Source organism: Microcaecilia unicolor, chromosome 3 (genome assembly GCF_901765095.1).
Source record: "Microcaecilia unicolor chromosome 3, aMicUni1.1, whole genome shotgun sequence".
Taxonomy (NCBI): domain Eukaryota; kingdom Metazoa; phylum Chordata; class Amphibia; order Gymnophiona; family Siphonopidae; genus Microcaecilia; species Microcaecilia unicolor.
The window spans coordinates 27,630,039-27,649,097 of record NC_044033.1 but is presented as its reverse complement, the minus strand read 5'-3'; the positions used below and the strand labels follow the sequence as shown (position 1 = coordinate 27,649,097).

Sequence of the window (19,059 nt, the reverse complement as noted above, 5' to 3'; positions counted from 1 at the left end):
CACATTAGTGCATTTATGATGTGCATGACAGAAAAAAAAGAGACAGCCCATAAGAATCCCTCTTTTATGTCATGTTCAACTTCTGACTTATGAACCAGGATACCTGGCCCCCTCCAGCAGGACCATCACCATGATAATTAAGGCCCTAGATGATCAGGGAAGGAGTTCTCCTCCAATGGTGTGGCCAGCCAGCAGGGCCAGTCCTAGGGTCTCTGGTGCCCCCCCATGCAGACTTTGAGTTGGCGCCCGCATGCCCCCCCTCCGGCACCCGCGTGCCCCCCCCCAGCATATCCTTTCTCTCTTCTCCCACCCTGCCCCTGTCCAGCGATTTTCCTTCGCCCCCCATCCCCCGCCGCCCTTGGTGCTTTAAATCTTTAATTTACCTCCGTTCCAGCAGCCGCGTCATTTGAAAGCCTTGCCCCTTCTCTAGCCTTCCCTCCCCTCGTGAGTTTGTTCTGCAGTCCCGCCCTCGAGGAAATGACGTCAGAAGGCGGGACTGCGGAACGAACTCACGAAGGGAGGGAAGGTTAGAGACGGGGCAGGGCTTTCAAATGATGCGGCTGCTGGAACGGAGGTAAATTAAAGATTTAAAGCACCAAGGGTGGCGCGGTATGGCGGCGCAGCGCCACAGAGGCGCCCTTGAAGGCAGGCGCCCTCATGCTGCGCTTACCCCGCTTACTGGGTTTGACCGGCCCTGCCAGCCAGCCCTTATCTGATGATACATATAACTTACTTTTACCACTATTGTGACAGTAGCAGCATGATGCGTTGGTACACTCTCGTCCACACTCCAGGCTGGCACTGTAGATGGGCATGGGCAGCCATCTTACTCAACTCTTCAGACAGCCCAACCTGTGTGTGTCCTTCAAGGCAATGTGAATAGGCCCACTGGAAAGTACTGCTGATATGAAATAAAGTTTTGTTCAACAAAAGAAAGGAAGTCTAAAACGCCACTGAAGAATCCAGCACTACAGCTGCACGTTGCATTGCAACATGCGCTGGAGAGACAGCTAATTCTTCAGCGGGGATCCTTGGCATTGCAACATCACAATGGTGTTCCTTTCTTCATGTATTGTAAAGAATTTAGTGCTTTATGTTTAAATCTTTTTTATTATTAATAACAATAGAAACACAGACAGTTCTCCAAAGAAAAAGGAACGCATAAGTATAGAAAACGTCTGTTTACAGATCTGGCATTTCCAGGAAATTTACTTTTTCCCCACAACGCCACCCTCCCCCCAACCAAAGCCCCAGATTCTGTGTTGAACTCTATAAATTAGTGATGAGACACAATGCACGCATACATAAAATCAACTAAGAATCACACTAATACACTGAACAGCAGAAAAGATCTGACAATAGCAAGATCAATTTTTATCTAAAGCCCCCATCCCTCCACCCTACCACCCTAACCCTCCCCCCCTTAGCAAATGTAATCAACCACAATTCCAGAGCAAGTGGATTAGCAATCAGTCTCCAATCTGCACCACCGAACTTAGGGGCGTGACATTTATTCCCCCTATGCCACCCCAGACCCTTTCAAAAATTCAATATGAAGCTTAGTCCCCCTGAGGGCAGAGTCAACCACAGAGGTTCCCAATGTTTCCGAAATTGCTCTCCAGGGATACTGTCCCATGTTATAACCTGACATCAGTCTAATCTCATTTGTACGATCATCTGGGATCTCCAAAAGGCCATAGAAGGTCCCTGAGCCAATATCCAAGATTTTAAAATAGTGGCAAGCCCAAAGTAAACGGCCAACTGTATGTACCCCTGAAAACCTGCTGGAGGTGAAGAGGAATAACTATATTTGTGAAATATAATCAAAGGATCCTGCAACAGTGTGCATCCCCATTGACTATCCACCACCTGCAGCATCCCTTCCAAATTTAGTGCTTTAATTGCACACAGATATTTTGGACTCCTGAAGCAGGCCATTAGGCGGAAACACGGCTCGTGTAGGGTCTTCCACTGTTCTAATACAGGATTGTTTTAATCATTTGATTACACGCTACATTGTTTTTATTTTTATTGCTTCACTTTTTGGGCATTTTTCTCCACTGTCCTGCTTTCCATAAAGTTTAGTTCACCGTTTTATTATTTAGTTTTTTGTTTTTTTTTTTCCTTTTTAATATAGTCCCAGCTTTACGTGCAATCAGTGACCAGGAAAGCAAAGATGGCCTATATCAGAGATGGCAAATGCTGTTAGCTTACATACTACATATTCTCCCCTTCAGTATCCTCGGTGTGGCAATTTTCAGCACCTTTATATACTGGTAAGTACTAGCATTTAACTTCCTGACCACAGGGGAGGGGTGGGGGGGGGGGGGGGGGAAGAGCTTTCGTTATTTTTCCACCCCATACAAGTATTTATTTATTTATTTATTACATTTGTACCCTGCGCTTTCCCGCTCATCGCAGGCTGAATGCGGCTTACAAGAGAATACAATCTGTAGTATCAAAATCAACAAGGATGTATGTGATAGGACAATGAACAAGGAGTAAATGGGATAAAAGAGGTATGAGTGAAAGGATAGGGAAGGTAATGAGGTGGAGCGATAAAGGAGAAGTTGAGGAAGAGCATGGAGGGTAAGAAGGTTGGTAGGAGATAATATCTGAGTCATTGTTATTATTGATTAGATGAACCGGTAAGTAGATGGGTTGCTTATGATAGGTCAAGTCGTTCGGGTAAACCTGTTTGAATAGATGGGTTTTCAGTAGTTTCCTAAAGGGAAGATATTCACTAAGTATAGCATATCTTAGATATTAAGGAAGGAAAGAAATTTTGGATTTAGCTCATGCCTTTTTCAGAAGTAGCTCAAGCTGAGTTACCTTCAGGTACACAAGGTATTTCCTTGTCCCTGGAGTACTTACAATCGAAGGGGCCCTTTAACGAAGGCGCGGTAGGGCTACCGTGTGGGTAGCATGTGGCAAAACCAAACTATCACCAGGCGTGCCCAGGTTCCCTGCAGTAGTTCTAGGTGTGCCACGTGCCTTTTCCCACGATAGCGCAGGGGGAGGGGAGTAGACATTCCCAGCAGTAATTGGACAGCACTGGCACATTGCCACACGCTACCCGATTACTACACAAGTAGAAATGGCCGAACACTAATTTGGAAATTACCATGTGACCATTAATGGAAGAATTTGAAATTTGGTCGTTTTTGGCGCTGTGCTAAAACGTGGCCGGAGCACAAGGGAAACCCAACAAGCTAAAACTACTGCCGGCCATTTTTTACCATGGCTTACTAAAAGGACCCCTAAGTTTGTACCTGAGGCAATGGAGGGTTAAGTGAATTGCCCAAGATCAGGGGTGGTAGTGGGATTTGAACCTGAGTCCCTTACGCTCAAATCCCGCCTAACATCTCTTACTACCTGTCAAAGCGACATTGATCACCACTACTCTTTCTCCTTTTCCCTTCTTTGCTATTACCCTTTCTTCTCTTTAACTTCTATGAAATTGATTGATTGTTTGCTAAATTGATGTATGTTTTTACAGACTGTCGTAAGCCACATTGAGCCTGCCCGTGGGTGGGAAATTGTGGGATATGAATGCTATTTATTTTATTTTGCTGCATCTGTATCCCACATTTTCCCACCTACTTGCAGGCTCAATGTGGCTTCCAATAGAATACAACTACGATCACAATGATGGAATAGAAAATCAGAGTATATATAGCAGATATGGTGCATAGGAATATTATGGTAATCATATTGACGGAGAAGAATTTCAGAATTATTGCTGTTAAGGTTCATATGAAAATTATGATGATTAAGAAGTGGGTAAATGGATAACAACATAACATAATGATATCAGGACAGGGTATGATTATCAGTAATTAGGGTGTAAATAAAATAGGCAAAATAAAAGAGTTCCAATATAAAATTGTGTCTGGTGTAGTTTAGGAGTCAGATCGTTTTGAGGGATCCATTTTGTACGCTTTTTTTGAACAAGTAAATAAATAAATAAATAAATAAATAATCACTAGGCTTCTCCTTCAAATAACTATGAAAAATCAAAGGATGTCACATAATAGATTCCCCGATACTAACCAAGAAAGCAACCAGTGCTAAATACTCAATAAAACCCACAAACGTTTGCACAAATTAGGGCTTTCTCTGGAGTATTATTATTATTAGCATTTGTATAGCGCTACCAGACGCACGCAGCGCTGAACACCTGACATAGAGAGACAGTCCCTGAATAGAGCTTACAATTTAAAATAATACAGACAGACAAGACAATTAACGGCGAGGGAAGTACTGGGTGAGAAGGAACAAGGGGAGGGCAATTGAGTAGTGGCTAGGAGCCAAAAGCAGCAGTGAAAAGGTGGGTTTTCAGCATAGATTTGAAAACAGGTAGAGATGGAGCTAGACGTACAGGCTCAGGAAGTTTATTCCAGGCATAAGGTGCCGCGAGGGAAAAGGAACGAAGCCTGGAGTTAGCAGTGGAGGAGAGGGAGATGACAAGAGAGATTTGTCCAGTGAGTAGAGTTCACGGGGAGGAATGTAGGGAGAGATGAGAGTGGAGAGGTAATGGGGGGCTGCAGAATGGATGCATTTAAAGGTCAGTAAGAGAAGTTTGTTGATTAATCACATTTACTGCACTGTGCATCTAAATTAATTTCAAATTTATCTACAAGTGATTACAAATATGATGTTGCTCCCGTTTTTCAGATACAGGTGTGTAGACCATGGCACAATGGGAGAAAATAAAAGAGAAAAACACTGTGAGGAACTTGTCAGAAATAGGGAAACTGGCTATTTTGTAGTGAAACGTTAACAGTTAAGGCCTAGTTTGCTAAGCTTTTCCCTAAAGACACAGAATAGGAAACATGCCTTAATAAACCAGGTCCTTCATCTAAACAGAATTCCTTCACATAATAATTTCTATTGGGCTGATATTTGGCCACCATCCCCCAGATTCTATATATGGCACTTAAAAATCCGCATGGAAACCAAAGTGTATTCTATAACAATGCATATAACTTAATTAATTAATTTATCTCATTTGTACCTTACAGTTTCCCAACAGTGTCAGGCTCAATGTGGCTTACAACAGACCACAGAGGCAGACACCAATGCAGTAAAATGAAGCTAATACAGCAGAAAATCCTACAAGAGAATTGAGGAAGAGTAGGAATGGACGAAAGGATTAGGGAAACCTGGGGGGAAGAGGGAAGGGGAATGTATCCAAAATGACTCTAGATCGATGCGCTTCCAACAGTGGAGACACATGCAGAGGCCGTGGGATAAGCACTTCCAAATAACATGGTCTTTAGAGATTTCCTGAAAGTTAGATGGTTGGTGATGGTTTTAATGGTCTTTGGCAAAGAGTTCCAAAGCTGAGTGCTGATTGGTTAACTAGCTATTATCAGCACTAATTGGCATTCAGATTTATGCACACAATTCGCTAAGCAAATTCTATAACGTGTTGCGCCAAACTCTAAGTCGTATAGTTGAAAAGGGGGTGAGGCCATAGGCGGGGTGTGGGTGTTTCTAAAATCTATGCGCATTATTATAGAATACACTCGATCATCTAATTTAGGTGGGATTTTAAATGGCTGCAACTAAATTTGGTCACATGGAGAGGTGCTCGGCATATTCTATATGCGGAAATTTAAGCCTATTCTATAAAACGTAGGCATACTTTAGAGAATACGCCTAGACATATTATTTTACTGCACGAATTTTTCAGGTGCTATATATAGAATATAGCCCTATATGGGTATTATTGGGCCAAATATTCCTCAAACTAGTCTAGTATTATCTGTACAGTGAAGAGGCAGATGGAGGGCACTGCTAAAAAGGGCTCCCTATGTCTTTATTCACATTACTGAACAGAACATAGCTGCACAACTTAAAAACGATTTATGAACTAACCAACTTCCGCAAACTACTGAAGACCCATCTCTTTAATAAGGCATACCACAAAGATCAACAAATGTGAACATACACCACTCCTCCACATATATTCAGAATTGTTTTATAATATCTGCTTGTTATACCACTATCATGTTGTATCATTATCATGTTACCCATGACTCTTCTGTAACACTAAATGTCTATTTTCTAATATATTTCCACCATTCATGATGTATTGTAAGCCACATTGAGCCTGCAAATAGGTGGGAAAATGTGGGATACAAATGCATTCCATTTCATTTTATATTCTGGCCTTTTCAAACAGACTCAAATTACATTACATCAGTAACAAATAAAATATGCAATTCAAAATCATATATGTAAAATGTAATTCAATATAAGTTGTTCAGTTGTAAAAATATAATTCCTATCGCCACAACTCTCTTACAGCAAGAATACAATTAAACCCATGCCTCTCAACAACTGTAACCAAATTTCCTTATAATTTCTGGTCATTACGAATGGGGGCTACTCTTTTGCTTCACCCCCTTGGGAGCAACCCACTATCCTCAGCAGCCAACAGAAACTCCCCAGCTTCTACAAAGGTGGCCTAAATTCAGGTGCAGATCCCAGATCCGTATGTAAACTAATTAATGAACTGTTAACAATTGATTATTGATGTTAATTGGCACTAATTAGAACTGCGCTGAAGACCCACCTCTTCAACAAGGCATACCACAAAGATCAGCCAATGCAAATGTAACACATCTCCACTTTACTTATAATCGGAACTGTTTCTTTCTTATACCTGCTGATTTAGTTTCTTGATTAATTCAATTGTTTAAATTCTATTATGTCAACCATGTTCTCTATGTAACAATAATTGCTATCTTCCAATCTATTATCTAACAATAACGATACATTGTAAGCCACATTGAGCCTGCAAATAGGTGGGAAAATCTGGGATACAAATGCAATAAATAAATAAATAAATAAACATACACAGACCTGTCTATGCAGTATTCTATCACACTGAATGCCTAAATTATCTGCAAACAACTCGAATGGGTGTGTTCAGGGGAGGGGCACGGGCAGGTCAGGGGCAGTGTTATAGACTAGGGTTATTTATGCACCCAATTGCCATTAGTTGTGTGCCATCATTTATATCAGGTTTCAGAAGGCATCTTTGTGCCCAAATATGCCTAGGCATATTCTCTAAAGTATGCCTAAATTTTATAGGATAGGCTCAAATTTCTGCACAGTATATAGAATACACCGAGCACCTCTCCACGTGACCAAATGTAGATGCGGCCATGTACCTCTGTTATTGGTAATTTGCTGTGTCTAATCCCTGGTTCTTCTTCAGGACTATTCCTGTTGACACCCCACCTCTCAGAAGTGGCTTAGCACTTTTTAAAGTTCCAACCTCATGCGCTTGCTGAAGGAGCGCACTTAAGGAGCGTGCTCCTTTATGTGAACCTTTAAGGCATGCCTTTATCCTTCATTTCGTTATGATGGCTTTACTGTTTAGGTTGCTCTGTTTGATCTTCTCTGGCGTGAACTCTATGATGTGTTTTACTTACCACATTCCAGTAATATGAGATCGTAGATCCTTCCCCTGTACTCACTGTGCTCGCCCTGCACTAGAGATCACTCCCCTCTGTGCTCACTCCCGGTGGTACCCAATCTTATTCGATGTCCTTATCATATCAGCCTTTTAAATCCTCATTCTTTAAGAGGCAAATCCCACTTGGTGCATGACATTATTCTTGCCCAAAATTTATCCATTCTCTGCTTGGTGGAAACATGGTTGACCAAGGTGGAATTAGCCTACTTAAATAGTGCTACTCCTGCAGGTTTCTTAAACTTTGCTAGCAACCGTCTTTCTAAATGAGGTGAAGGGATTGCTATTATTTATTTATTGTATTTGTATCCCACATTTTCCCACCGTATGGCAGGTTCAATGTGGCTTACATATTGCTAAAAAGGCGGTTACAAAATTTAGATTTGTAGAAGTCTAGTACATTTCCTTTTCTGAACTTTTCGTGACGTATGGTGGTGTGGGATTAGGCAGATCCAGGGGGGAAAGACTTCTTGAAAAGATGTGTTTTCAGATTTTTTTTCTGAATTGTAGGTAGTTTTCTGTCAGTTTCAGGTCTTTGGGTAGTGAGTTCCAAAGTTGTGTGCCTATAAAGGAGAGGCTGGTGGCATGTGAAGATTTGTATTTTATACCTTTGCAATTGGGGTAGTGAAGGGTTATGTAGGTTCTTGCTGTTCTCGTCACGTTTCTTAATGGTAGATCGATAAGTTCCGTCATGTAATCTGGTGCAAGTCTGTAGATGATTCTGTGGACTATTGTACATATTTTGAATGTTATGAGAGCGTTAATAGGAAGCCAATGTAAGCTTCTTAAGAGGGGTTTCGCGGTTTCAAAGCATGTTTTCCAAAGATGAGTCTGGCAGCCGTGTTTTGTGCTGTCTGTAGTTTATGATTTGATTGTTGCAGCCTACGTAAATACTATTGCAGTAGTCTACATGGGTTAGCACCATGGTTTGGATCATGTTGTGGAATGAATGAATTTACTCCTCCCAGTTCTACCTTAGTAATTTCACCTCCTTTCATAATTCCCTTTTGGAATCTCTATCATGCCAGGTAAACTCCCAATCCCCAGTAGACCTATGAGTGCTCTATCATCCGCCCCCAGGTTCAGCTGCTTCTCGTCATGCTCACCACACTGTGGTGACAGATCACTCTGTGAATACTGTGCACCCTCTAATCCTAGGAGACTTCAACCTACATTTAGATGACCCCACTTCTTTAGGTGCCCACACTTTTTTCACTTTGACGACCTAATGCTTGAGCAGTGTACTTCTGGCCCAACCCATATTGGCGGCAATACACTGGATGTTGTTCTCACCAGATCTGACAAAAATCTTCCTCATAATACCCATATTTTTCCCCCTCCCTTGGACAGATCATTCACTGATTTCTTTCGCTCCACTGCTATCAGCCACAATGATGGCTCTTCAACCTGACATTTCTTTTATTAGGGATTTCAGCAACGTTACAGCTTCTAATCTTCTCTAATCATCTCGCTTAACTTTGGACCATTTTACCAATCTTCCTTTAGAAGATAAACTATGCACAAGTTTAGACCACCTGGCCCCCCCTTGTGCCCTGCCAAAACTCGTTCTTCTAGTAAAAGAATCATGGTTCACTGCAGCTTTACTTACTCTACGCCAACAACTTTGTCAGTCAGAGTGCCACTGGTGATGTTCCCACTCTGCCACTGCTCTAATGAATTATTGTGCTACCGCTATACATTTCAAAAAGTTGATTCTTAGGGCTAAGCAACACTATTACTCCAGCCACACTCTAGCTGCTCCCAATATGGCTATACTATACAAAGTCTTTGCAATTTTAACCGCCCCTCAGACTATGAGAGTAAATACTACAGACAGCCCCTCTGAAGAAGATCTAGCTTCCTATTTCCATCACCAAGTACATTCCCTAACTAGCTCTCAACCTTCGGGGGCTATAACCCTTTCCCCAATGGAACCCAGGATCTCATTAGAAACCTCTCTGCCTCTTTTTCTGAATTTAGTCTTCCCATGCAATCTACTTTGACCGCAACTTTACAGACAATAAAGCCAACTACCACACTACTAGATCCAATTCCTACCCGAATTATGAAAAAATGTTCCAATGCACTTCTTCCGTTTTTGCTCTCCACACTCAAATCTAGCCTCATGGATGGCTATATGCCTCAGTCTTGGAAAACTGCACTTGTGCAGCCTAAACTAAAAGATTAGTCTAAACTCATTAGCTTGTGTACCAACTGCCGCCCTATAGCTAATCTCCTATTTGCTGCTAAACTACTTGAATATTTAGTTCATCAACAACTTTTGGACTTTGTTAGTCATACTGCAACATTACATCCCCATCAAATAGGTTTTTGACATCACAATACTGAAACCACTCTCCTTGGACCTACAACCTACATTAGACTCACCTTAATCAAGCTCACACAGTTCTTCTCATCTCTATTGACCTGGTTGCGCCATTTGACACTATCAACCATACTCCTCTTCTTCTTCAGCGGCTCTCCCAGATCGGTTTGGATGCCACTAATCCTGTCACAGTTCGCTTCATACCTCTCCAACCTCACTTATACTGTACTTGCTGGAGACACATATTCCACCCCTTTTTCCCTAGGCTCTGGGGTACCCAAAGGCTCAATACTGTCCTCCTTTCTATTTAACATTTTTTGGCCCCCTTACTATATCTCCTCCAATCCTTAGACCTTACATCTTTCGTTTATGCTGATGACATACAAGTACTTACACTTCTGATGCCTCACAGATAACATAACTCAATTGCTAATTAGATACGGTCTGCGCTTGGTTTCAACGTAACCACTTGTTCCCAAACTCTGACAAATCGTGTATTCAGTTTTCTAAAAAAAAAAAAATTTTCTTCACCAGCTGCCCCAATTCTGTTAACCAATCCCTCTAACGATTGTAGACAAGATTAAGATCTTAGCTTAACTTTTATTCCTCAAGACTCCGCAGGGGTGTGGCATGCTTTTTTTCAACTCCAGCGCATCTGGACAATCCGGACCATTTCTTCTTCCTCAGGCTCTAAATGCCCTTGCTCATTCTTTCATTATATCTTATATTGACTACTGCAGTATTCTCTACCTGGACCTCATACAACATGAGATAAAATGATTACAACTGATACAAAATACCGCAATCAAACTCATTATGGGGCATAAAAAATATGACCATGTCACTCCTCTGCTGAGCGAAGCTCATTGGTTTAGTCTCACATATTGTTTACAAATTGTTTGTACTCACTTATAAGATCAAAGCCTATCAAGAACCCTCTTTTCTCTCGACATATCTTGTCCCGTATCATCCGTCTCAGTCCCTGCACTCCTCACACCAGGAACTTCTGGTAGTCCCTCCCATTTCCAATATATCCGCCGCTACTGTACGCCGTTCAATCTTTTCTGTTCAGGCTCCTCAGCTTTGGAACCAGCTACCACTACACTTGAAAACCCTGCCAACCTTAATTCAATTTAAAATAGACCTGAAGACACACCTATTTCAAGAAGCCTTTGGTCACTGAACGGTTTGCCCCGGAAACACTACTTGTCAGCCTTTCCTCCTGTGTTTACACTCTTCTTTTCTATCTAAAATTGTAGTTCTCCCCATTCCCTTCTGGGTTGGTACTGTCATGTCTTAGTTTGCTATATACTGCCACCTAGACATACTAAGTACATAAGTATTGCCCTACTGGGCAAGACCAAAGGTCCATCGAGCCCAGCATCCTGTTTCCAACAGTGGCAAATCCAAGTTACAAATACCCGGCAAGATCCCAAAAATGTACAAAACATTTTATACTGCTTATCCCAGAAATAGTGGATTTTCCCCAAGTCCATTTAATAACGGTCTATGGACTTTTCCTTTAGGAAGCCGCCCAAACCTTTTTAAAACTCCGCTAAGCTAACCGCCTTTACAACATTCTCTGACAACGAATTCCAGAGTTTAATTACACGTTGAGTGAAGAAACATTTTCTGTAGATTGGCAGGACCAGAAAATCATGTAATAAACTTGGAACAAAGTTTGGAATCCACACTACATGCCATTCTAGAAAGGTTGCAAGAATGCTATAAAGCCAGCGCTTAGTTTGGATCTTAATGGCGCCTAATTTTGGCCACCATTGACTGAATCTGGTCCTATGTTTCTGAAAGGTTATTTTATAAGGGGCAGGGCCTAAGCAGCTGACAATCTCCAGCTGGTGCAGGGCTGAAGAAGGTAGCAGAGGAGACCTCATGTAGAAAGTGACTAGGCAATCTTCCTTCTCCCACTGATGCAGATGAAGTCTCAGCTCCTCAGCAGGCGTTTCCTGCAAATGTATTAGATTCTCCCAATGACCCATTCTAAGTAATATCCTCATTTAAATAAAATATTATTCATTCCTTTTCATTACATATATATATTTTTAAGAATAACAGCAAGTATCAGGGAAATTTGGTTATATATAACAGTTGATGGTTGATTTTGTTGACCTGTAATTATTCTATTTGCCACGAAAAGCATTGACTTTCTAGAATCACTGACTCCTCAGTTAAAAAGAAGCAATGGAGCTCAGATAACTGCCTTGGGGAAGGAGTGGAAAGAAAATGCACAGTTATAGATCGATGCTCTTATTTCATTGAAACTGAAATGTAGCGTTCTACTCACCATGACCACAGTTAAATCTCCTTAAGGAACTGCTTATTCCAAATAAAATTCTTAGAATCATCACTGATTGTTTTGCAAGGGCCAGTTTACAACACCTGGCACAAAGCAACTAGAAGCTCAAGAGTTCAGTATCTGTAGATTTATATCAGACACTCAGCGCCCATAACTTCTGTGGAAGGTCATAAAAGAGAGCCCAATGGTGACAACTATTAACCTCTTGCCATATGTTTACTATTGGCTGGTAGCAGAATTAAGATTAAATGCTTGCTTGTAATAAATTGATATCTTCTATCTGTATTTTTACAGGACAGTTGGGCTACACCCAGAGGCTGCCAGATTTGCATGCTTTTTTGCAGCCGTTCTAGTGCCACATTTGGTTGGAGAATTGCTAACACTTGTTGTGCTCGGTGTTGTTCAGAATCCAAATATTGTGAACAGTGGTGTTGCATTAATCAATATTGCAGGAATTCTGGTTGGCTCTGGAATTTTAAGGTAGGGAAAAATAGTCTTTACAATAATTTAGTTTTCATTTTCAACACATTTATTTACTCAGCTTATGAATTCATGCTGTCTACCAGGACTCATAGCAATGAACGACAAAAAATACACAATTTTAATGATTAAAGCAGAAGAGGCAGGACAATTTTGTGCAGTAAGTGGTACTGTCCAGCAGTTGTTCATGATTTCAATGAAGCTGGTTCAGCAGGTACGAAACTAGCATTTCTAGGATGAAGAGAACCTCTGAGCTGACTCAGTCTTCCTGTGCTACCTGCTGAGCTACTGTACAACCCATTTAATCTCTAGTCATTGCCCTTCTCTGTTCAAAGTAATTATACTTCAATTCTGTCACTGTGTATTGGGCTTTTCCAGAGATCAGCTACTCTTTCAATGCTGTGGTATTTCCTCTAGACCTCTTTCATTCCAATTTCATACCACGATTAGCTAAAAGGATGATCCTATAACAGTTATTCCACCAAATTATTGTCTAGTAACTTTAGTAACACTGATGAACTATGCACAAGAAATTTAAAAAGTATACAAAACCAATGTTGATTTTCTTTACATTGAATAGATTTAAGGATGAGGGGGCACAGAGTGTTTGAGTGTGCTACAAGGATGAAGGGAGGGTGTGTGGTGCACACACAACACCAACTTGAAAACAAATGTGTGCTGTGCATTACCTAACAATCTTTCACGTCCTGATAGTCTCCAGAACCTCAAAAAAGTTTCACATCTACCATGTCCATGTATAAAAAAAAAACCCCAACTCCACTAGGTACTGCTTTTCATCATGCTTTCCTTTATTTTTGTAATTTAAACTTATATGATCCTTTAAAGGTCATTTGACTGGTTTGGAATCTATACAGCTGAAAGGTTCACTGGTAATGATTAGTATATAAAAAAAAAAGAAGCAAAGCTACTTCCTGCATTTGGGATGAAGTGGCAGCATAAGCGTATTTGTTCAGCTTTAATTTCTCTGAACAGAAAACGAGTCGGGGTCTTTGAGATCCAAGGTGGGGGTAGTAACGGAAGCACTGCTGAAGGAACGGATAGCACATACAGTCCTTTTGGATTTCAACTCCCCAGATGCTTAACTCTGCACTTTTTTGCATTAAATTTTAACTGCCAAACGTTTACTGTTACTGTGTGTTGTGCTTGTTCATCCGGAGGACGATGCAGGCTCTGATAATACAGCAGAAAAATGCCGCAAGATGGAACAAGAGTCCTTAATGGTATCTACCATCTTTTTTTAGAGGAGTGTGGTAGCCGTGTTAGTCCACTCTTAAGGTTATCAAAAGAAATCAAACAAAATAAAACATGGAAAAGAAAATAAGATGATACCTTTTTTATTGGACATAACTTAATACATTTCTTGATTAGCTTTCGAAGGTTGCCCTTCTTCGTCAGATCGGAAATAAGCAAAATCTTTTCCATGTTTTATTTTGTTTGATTTCTATTGATTACCATCTTTTTAAAACGTTTCTCCAATGAGTCATCAGTGCATGATACATCTGCTAAGTTAGTGCTAGATTTACTGGCGTGTGCTACATTTTAAACTAAGTCCTATTACATAAATTGGAATCTGTGGTAAAATAACACATTAATGTATGAACAGTACATGTTCTCAGTTGGTTAGAAGTTGATAGAAATGACCATTTGACCTTTTAGAGGGACAATTATCGAAACAAATGTTCAGCTACTATATTCATTGTGATTAAGCAAGTTCTCTTTAAAAACATCTTTTTCTTTCTTCTTAAGGAGTTTGGAAGAAATGCCAAAAGCATTTGAGCTGCTAAGTTATCTTACGTACCAAAAATACAGCAGTGAGATTTTAGTAATCAATGAGTTTTATGACCTGAATTTTACATGTGGTAAGTATTTGATACCAAAACCAAAATATACATGGAAAAAAAAAACAGGACCCCATACATAACTTCAAAATACTTTGCAACTATATAAAAATTTAGTATGACCTTAAATACATTAGTATAATGTTTTTTTTTTTTTTTATTAGTTAACTATTCTTCCCTTTAAATCATACTAAAAGTATTCCTCTTTAAACGAACACCTCTTGAAAATGGAAGGAAAAAGCCTGACTAGAGTTCAAGTATTACAAACCCTTCAGAGCTGGAGATATCATCATCGGCATTAAAAAAAACCCCACCCTTATTTTGCCATCAAATTTTATTTAATGTTCCACAAATACTTCAAAATGCTGTAATTGTCAAGAATCCTTAAATAGGAATTCTTATCTTAACAGTTTCTCTGTCTGCTTCAAGAGGTCCTGAACAGAGTCATCTCAATCAATACAATTATATCTTCAAGACGGTGGCCAGCATTTCACAAGGCCGCTTCAGGATATAGTTATCTGGGATTTTCACAGCGAGATCTTGCTGCTCTCAGAGACTCTCACAATTCTAATAAAAACTCCTTCTATTTTTATTGCCTTTTCAAGAGGTGTTCATTTAAAGAGGAATACTTTTGATATGACTTAAATGAAAGAGTACTTGTTGCTAAATTGGTTTCATCTTTTCCCATCACTCTATATATTGTTATAGTTTTTTCTTAGTTAAGTCATAATTGGTGATCAAAGTGTCCTCCTTCAACCCTGACACATTCATGAAGTCCTTGATGCCAATTTTGCTAAAACGAATCTTAATGGTCACTTCCTGAAAGATGTCATTTTGAAAACAGGGATCTTCCAGTTTTTACAGCATCTTGCAGTAACACCTGTCAATAATGGTAATAACTTTATAATAATAGTATTTTTGTTTTTGGGCCATTTGGAAAAATGCTGGAGTCACGTTTTTTCTGGACACTGTGTAGATTTTGTAATTTATTTACTTTGTAGACTCCATATAACGAAGCACCGTTTATAATATGGTAAAGTGTTCAAGAATGTGTTTTTTTTTGTTATTACTTACTTCACTGTAGACTCCATATAACTTATGTCATCAAATATCTTGGATCCCACTGTCAGCATTATGTAGGATCTACAGTGTATGTATCATTTTAACAAACAATGCTGCATTTAAGTCTTCTTGGAAAATAGCAGTACTGTCCTTAATATACTGGAAAGTCTAACTAGAAACTCATAATGACAGCTTTCAAAACATTTCACCTGGATTCCGTGATTGTGTACAATTTTTCCTCAATGAATGCTGCTAAGAAGTCTGTGTGAATATACAACAACCATCTACAATGAGAGATGGTGGTCACAGGGGCATGCTTACATAACATAGGAAAAGTTCATCCACAAATTACATTATCAATGCTTTACTGTTCCAGCAACCCTTTATTTGCAGAAACAGCAAAGCACATGCCCATATTCTACTTACAATACTCTTCAAAGTGAAAGTACATGTGTACTTTTGCTTTGAGAATTGGTGCAAAGTTCATGTGTAAAAAAGCAAGTGTGGTCTTTGTCCTACTATGGAAAATTGCCCCATCTGAACAAATGGCACATTCACAGTAATTCCAAAGGGCCAAGCTTGACTGAACTTACATATAAAAAAAACTGAGCAATTTTCTTAATAGACCTATTAAAATGTTTTTGACAGCAAATAAAATGTCTAGATCAATCAGATCTCCCTGGGGCACCCATACGAAGGATCTGCCCAATAGTTAAATTCAACTTACCTTAATTGCACGAACTGTAGAAATTCTAATTTTGCCAGATATATGCAAGTATGTTTAGCACTGTTATATCTACAGTAAGAGAACATACCCTAGTTGAGTGCTCTTTTGTCACCTTGATCTGTAACGCTAAATCTTTGTTTTACAGATGGACGTAACAGTTCAGCTGGCTCTGGCTCATACTGTTTATTTTCTCAGGGGAACCAGTTCATTGAAAAAACATACCCTGGTGGACTTTCCAGATTCACTTTTGATTTTGTAATGCTGTATGCTTTCTTACCTTCACTAGTAATTCTTGGAATTATAAGTTTCAAACTGAGGGAGATCATTATTACCAGACGCTAAAACTACATTGTGATCTGAAAATACTATTTTTTTTTTCTGTACCTTGTTTTGAATCCAAGAACAATCATGGATATTACAAAGTGTAAAACCAAAATTCTGAAATCTTGAGTTGCTCTCTGAAAATCTAGCTGCTTCAAATGCCCATTTTCTTTCAGTTTATAATTATCAAATTATGGCAATAATTCATCATCCATAATTCTATATGTTTAATGTTACTTGATATATTGCCTTTCCTAACAAGGTCAAAGTGGTTTCCAAATTACAATACTAGAACATAGTAGGAAAAGAACTCCATCTTATGACAGGAAAGACACATTCAACAACAGTCTCAATCACACTATATAAAACAAAATACTACTTGTCATCTAAACAGGCCAAACTTACGTTATCACAGACAGCAACGGCAAAATTACTCATCCTGAAGGATCATTAAAAGCTAAACTGAAAAAGTGAGTTTTCAATAGGGACTTAAAACGCAGTAACGAAAGGTCTGAAAGTAGAGTATTCAATAGCCAAGGTGCCAAAAAGTAGAAAGCTGATGTTCTACTGATTCATAACGTGCAACCAAAGGTGAAGGCAGGACCAAACGATTGGAGTATAATGACCGAAGTGTCCGAGCTGGAGTGTACGGAATAATTACAGAGGATAAATAAGGGGGTTTAGAAGTATGCGAAATCTTATGAGTAAGGACAAGAATTTTGAATTGAATCTGAAATTTTACTGGAAGCCAGTGAAATTGTTTTAAGAAAGGGATGATATCATCAAATCTCTTTATTTTACAAAGTAATCTAGCAGCAGTGTTCTGTAAAGTCTGTAGTCAGCAAATTTGAAACTTTGGAAGACCGTTATACACTGAATTGCAATAATCCAGTTGTGATGTGACATATGCATGAATCAGGGTTCAAAGAGAAGTAGAATCAATATAGTAACATAACATATAACATAGTAAATGACAGCAGATAAAGACCTGTATGGTCCATCCAGTCTGCCCAACAAGATAAACTCATTCACATGGTATGTGATAATTTATATGTTTACCTGAGTTTGATTTGTCCCTGCCTCTCTCAGGGCACAGACTGTAGAAGTCTACCCAGCACTGTTGTACTAAGTTCTGGAGCTAACGTCGAAGCCCCTTAAAATTTACACTCCAGCCCATCCCTACCTATTCAGTCACAATCAGGGCATAGACCGTAGAAGTCTGCCCAGATCCCATTTTGTTTCCCAATTACCGGTGTCACCTTCCAATCTCGGCTAAGATTCTGCGGAACCATTCCTTCTAAACTGTGAAAGAGCCCAAGATGGTGTAACCAAAATCCTGTCTTGATGACATGTGAAATCTACTTTAAAAAGGGAAAGGGAAATGGGACTTGATATACTGCCTTTCTGAGGTTTTTGCAACTACATTCAAAGCGGTTTACATATATTCAGGTACTTATTTTGTACCAGAGGCAATGGAGGGTTAGCAAGGGAGCCCCTTCCACCTCCTAAAGGGCTCCTCCAGGAAATGGCCATGCAGCAAGTTTATACTTACTGCACAGCCATTTCCTTTTCACAAAATCCCTGATGTGGTAAAAGGGGCACTGACGTGTGGCAAATCCATGCGCCAAGGCCACTGTAGGGTCCCTTATACTGCAGCACAGTAAAAATGCCCCCTCCAAAAAAAATAGAAACATTTTTTACTGTGTGGATTAGCACGCATTAAAATGACACACCTGAGAATATCCCACATTATGCCATTTTATGCTGTGTTAGGCGCACATTAGGGCCAAACACAGCTTAGTAAAAGGGCCCCTAAAAAGTAACAGACTTGCTGGATGGATCCAGGGTTTTGTAATTTTCCATGAATGAAAATGCACATTGTAAAATGAACGGCTCCTGTTTTCACAAATATAAAGTAAATCAGTATTTACATTGGGTTTTTTTTGGTTGAACTCTTAACAGATATATAAATAAAAATGAACTGAGTCATTACTACTGAAAGTTTCCCTGACAAATCTTTGTCTGCGCATGTGAATATTGCTGATTTAACACATTAAAAAAAAATCTATGGCTGTTATCTCCCTGACTCAGGTCACACTGCTGTGATGCAGGAAACTTGACTTTAAGGTTGGGGCCAGCAAAAGTCAAGTATGTCATGGAACCAGCATGCTCAATCTAAGCAAAAAAAGAGAAGATAGCTGCCATCTGCTCAGTGGCGTTCCTAGGGGCGCTGACACCCAGGGCGGATCGCCGATGTGCCCCGCACCCCCCACCCCGACGAAAGAACCCCCCCCCCCCCCCCCGGGTGCACGCCGCTGGGGGGGGTGCCGCGCGCCGGTCAGTGTCGTTCGTTTCCATGCTCCCTCTGCCCCGGGGCAGAGGGAGCATGGAAACGAACGACGCTGACCGGCACACGGCACCCCCCCCCCCCAGCGGCGTGCACCCGGGGCGAACCGCCCCCACCTTGGTACGCCACTGCAT

The 19,059-nt window shown here is 40.2% G+C and overlaps 1 protein-coding gene across 1 annotated transcript in view; it reads left to right on the top strand.

Annotated features, from left to right (window-relative positions):
* The window catches only part of ABCG5 (ATP binding cassette subfamily G member 5), a 46,390-nt gene extending 29,656 nt beyond the window's left edge, over window positions 1-16,734 (top strand). The window contains exons 10-13 of the mRNA XM_030194613.1: window positions 2,138-2,276; window positions 12,424-12,609; window positions 14,377-14,489; window positions 16,403-16,734. Of these exons, the coding sequence (XP_030050473.1) occupies window positions 2,138-2,276; window positions 12,424-12,609; window positions 14,377-14,489; window positions 16,403-16,599 (635 nt within the window). The 3' untranslated portion in view covers window positions 16,600-16,734. The remainder of the gene's footprint in view (window positions 1-2,137; window positions 2,277-12,423; window positions 12,610-14,376; window positions 14,490-16,402) is intronic.
* Window positions 16,735-19,059: the final 2,325 nt, after the last annotated feature.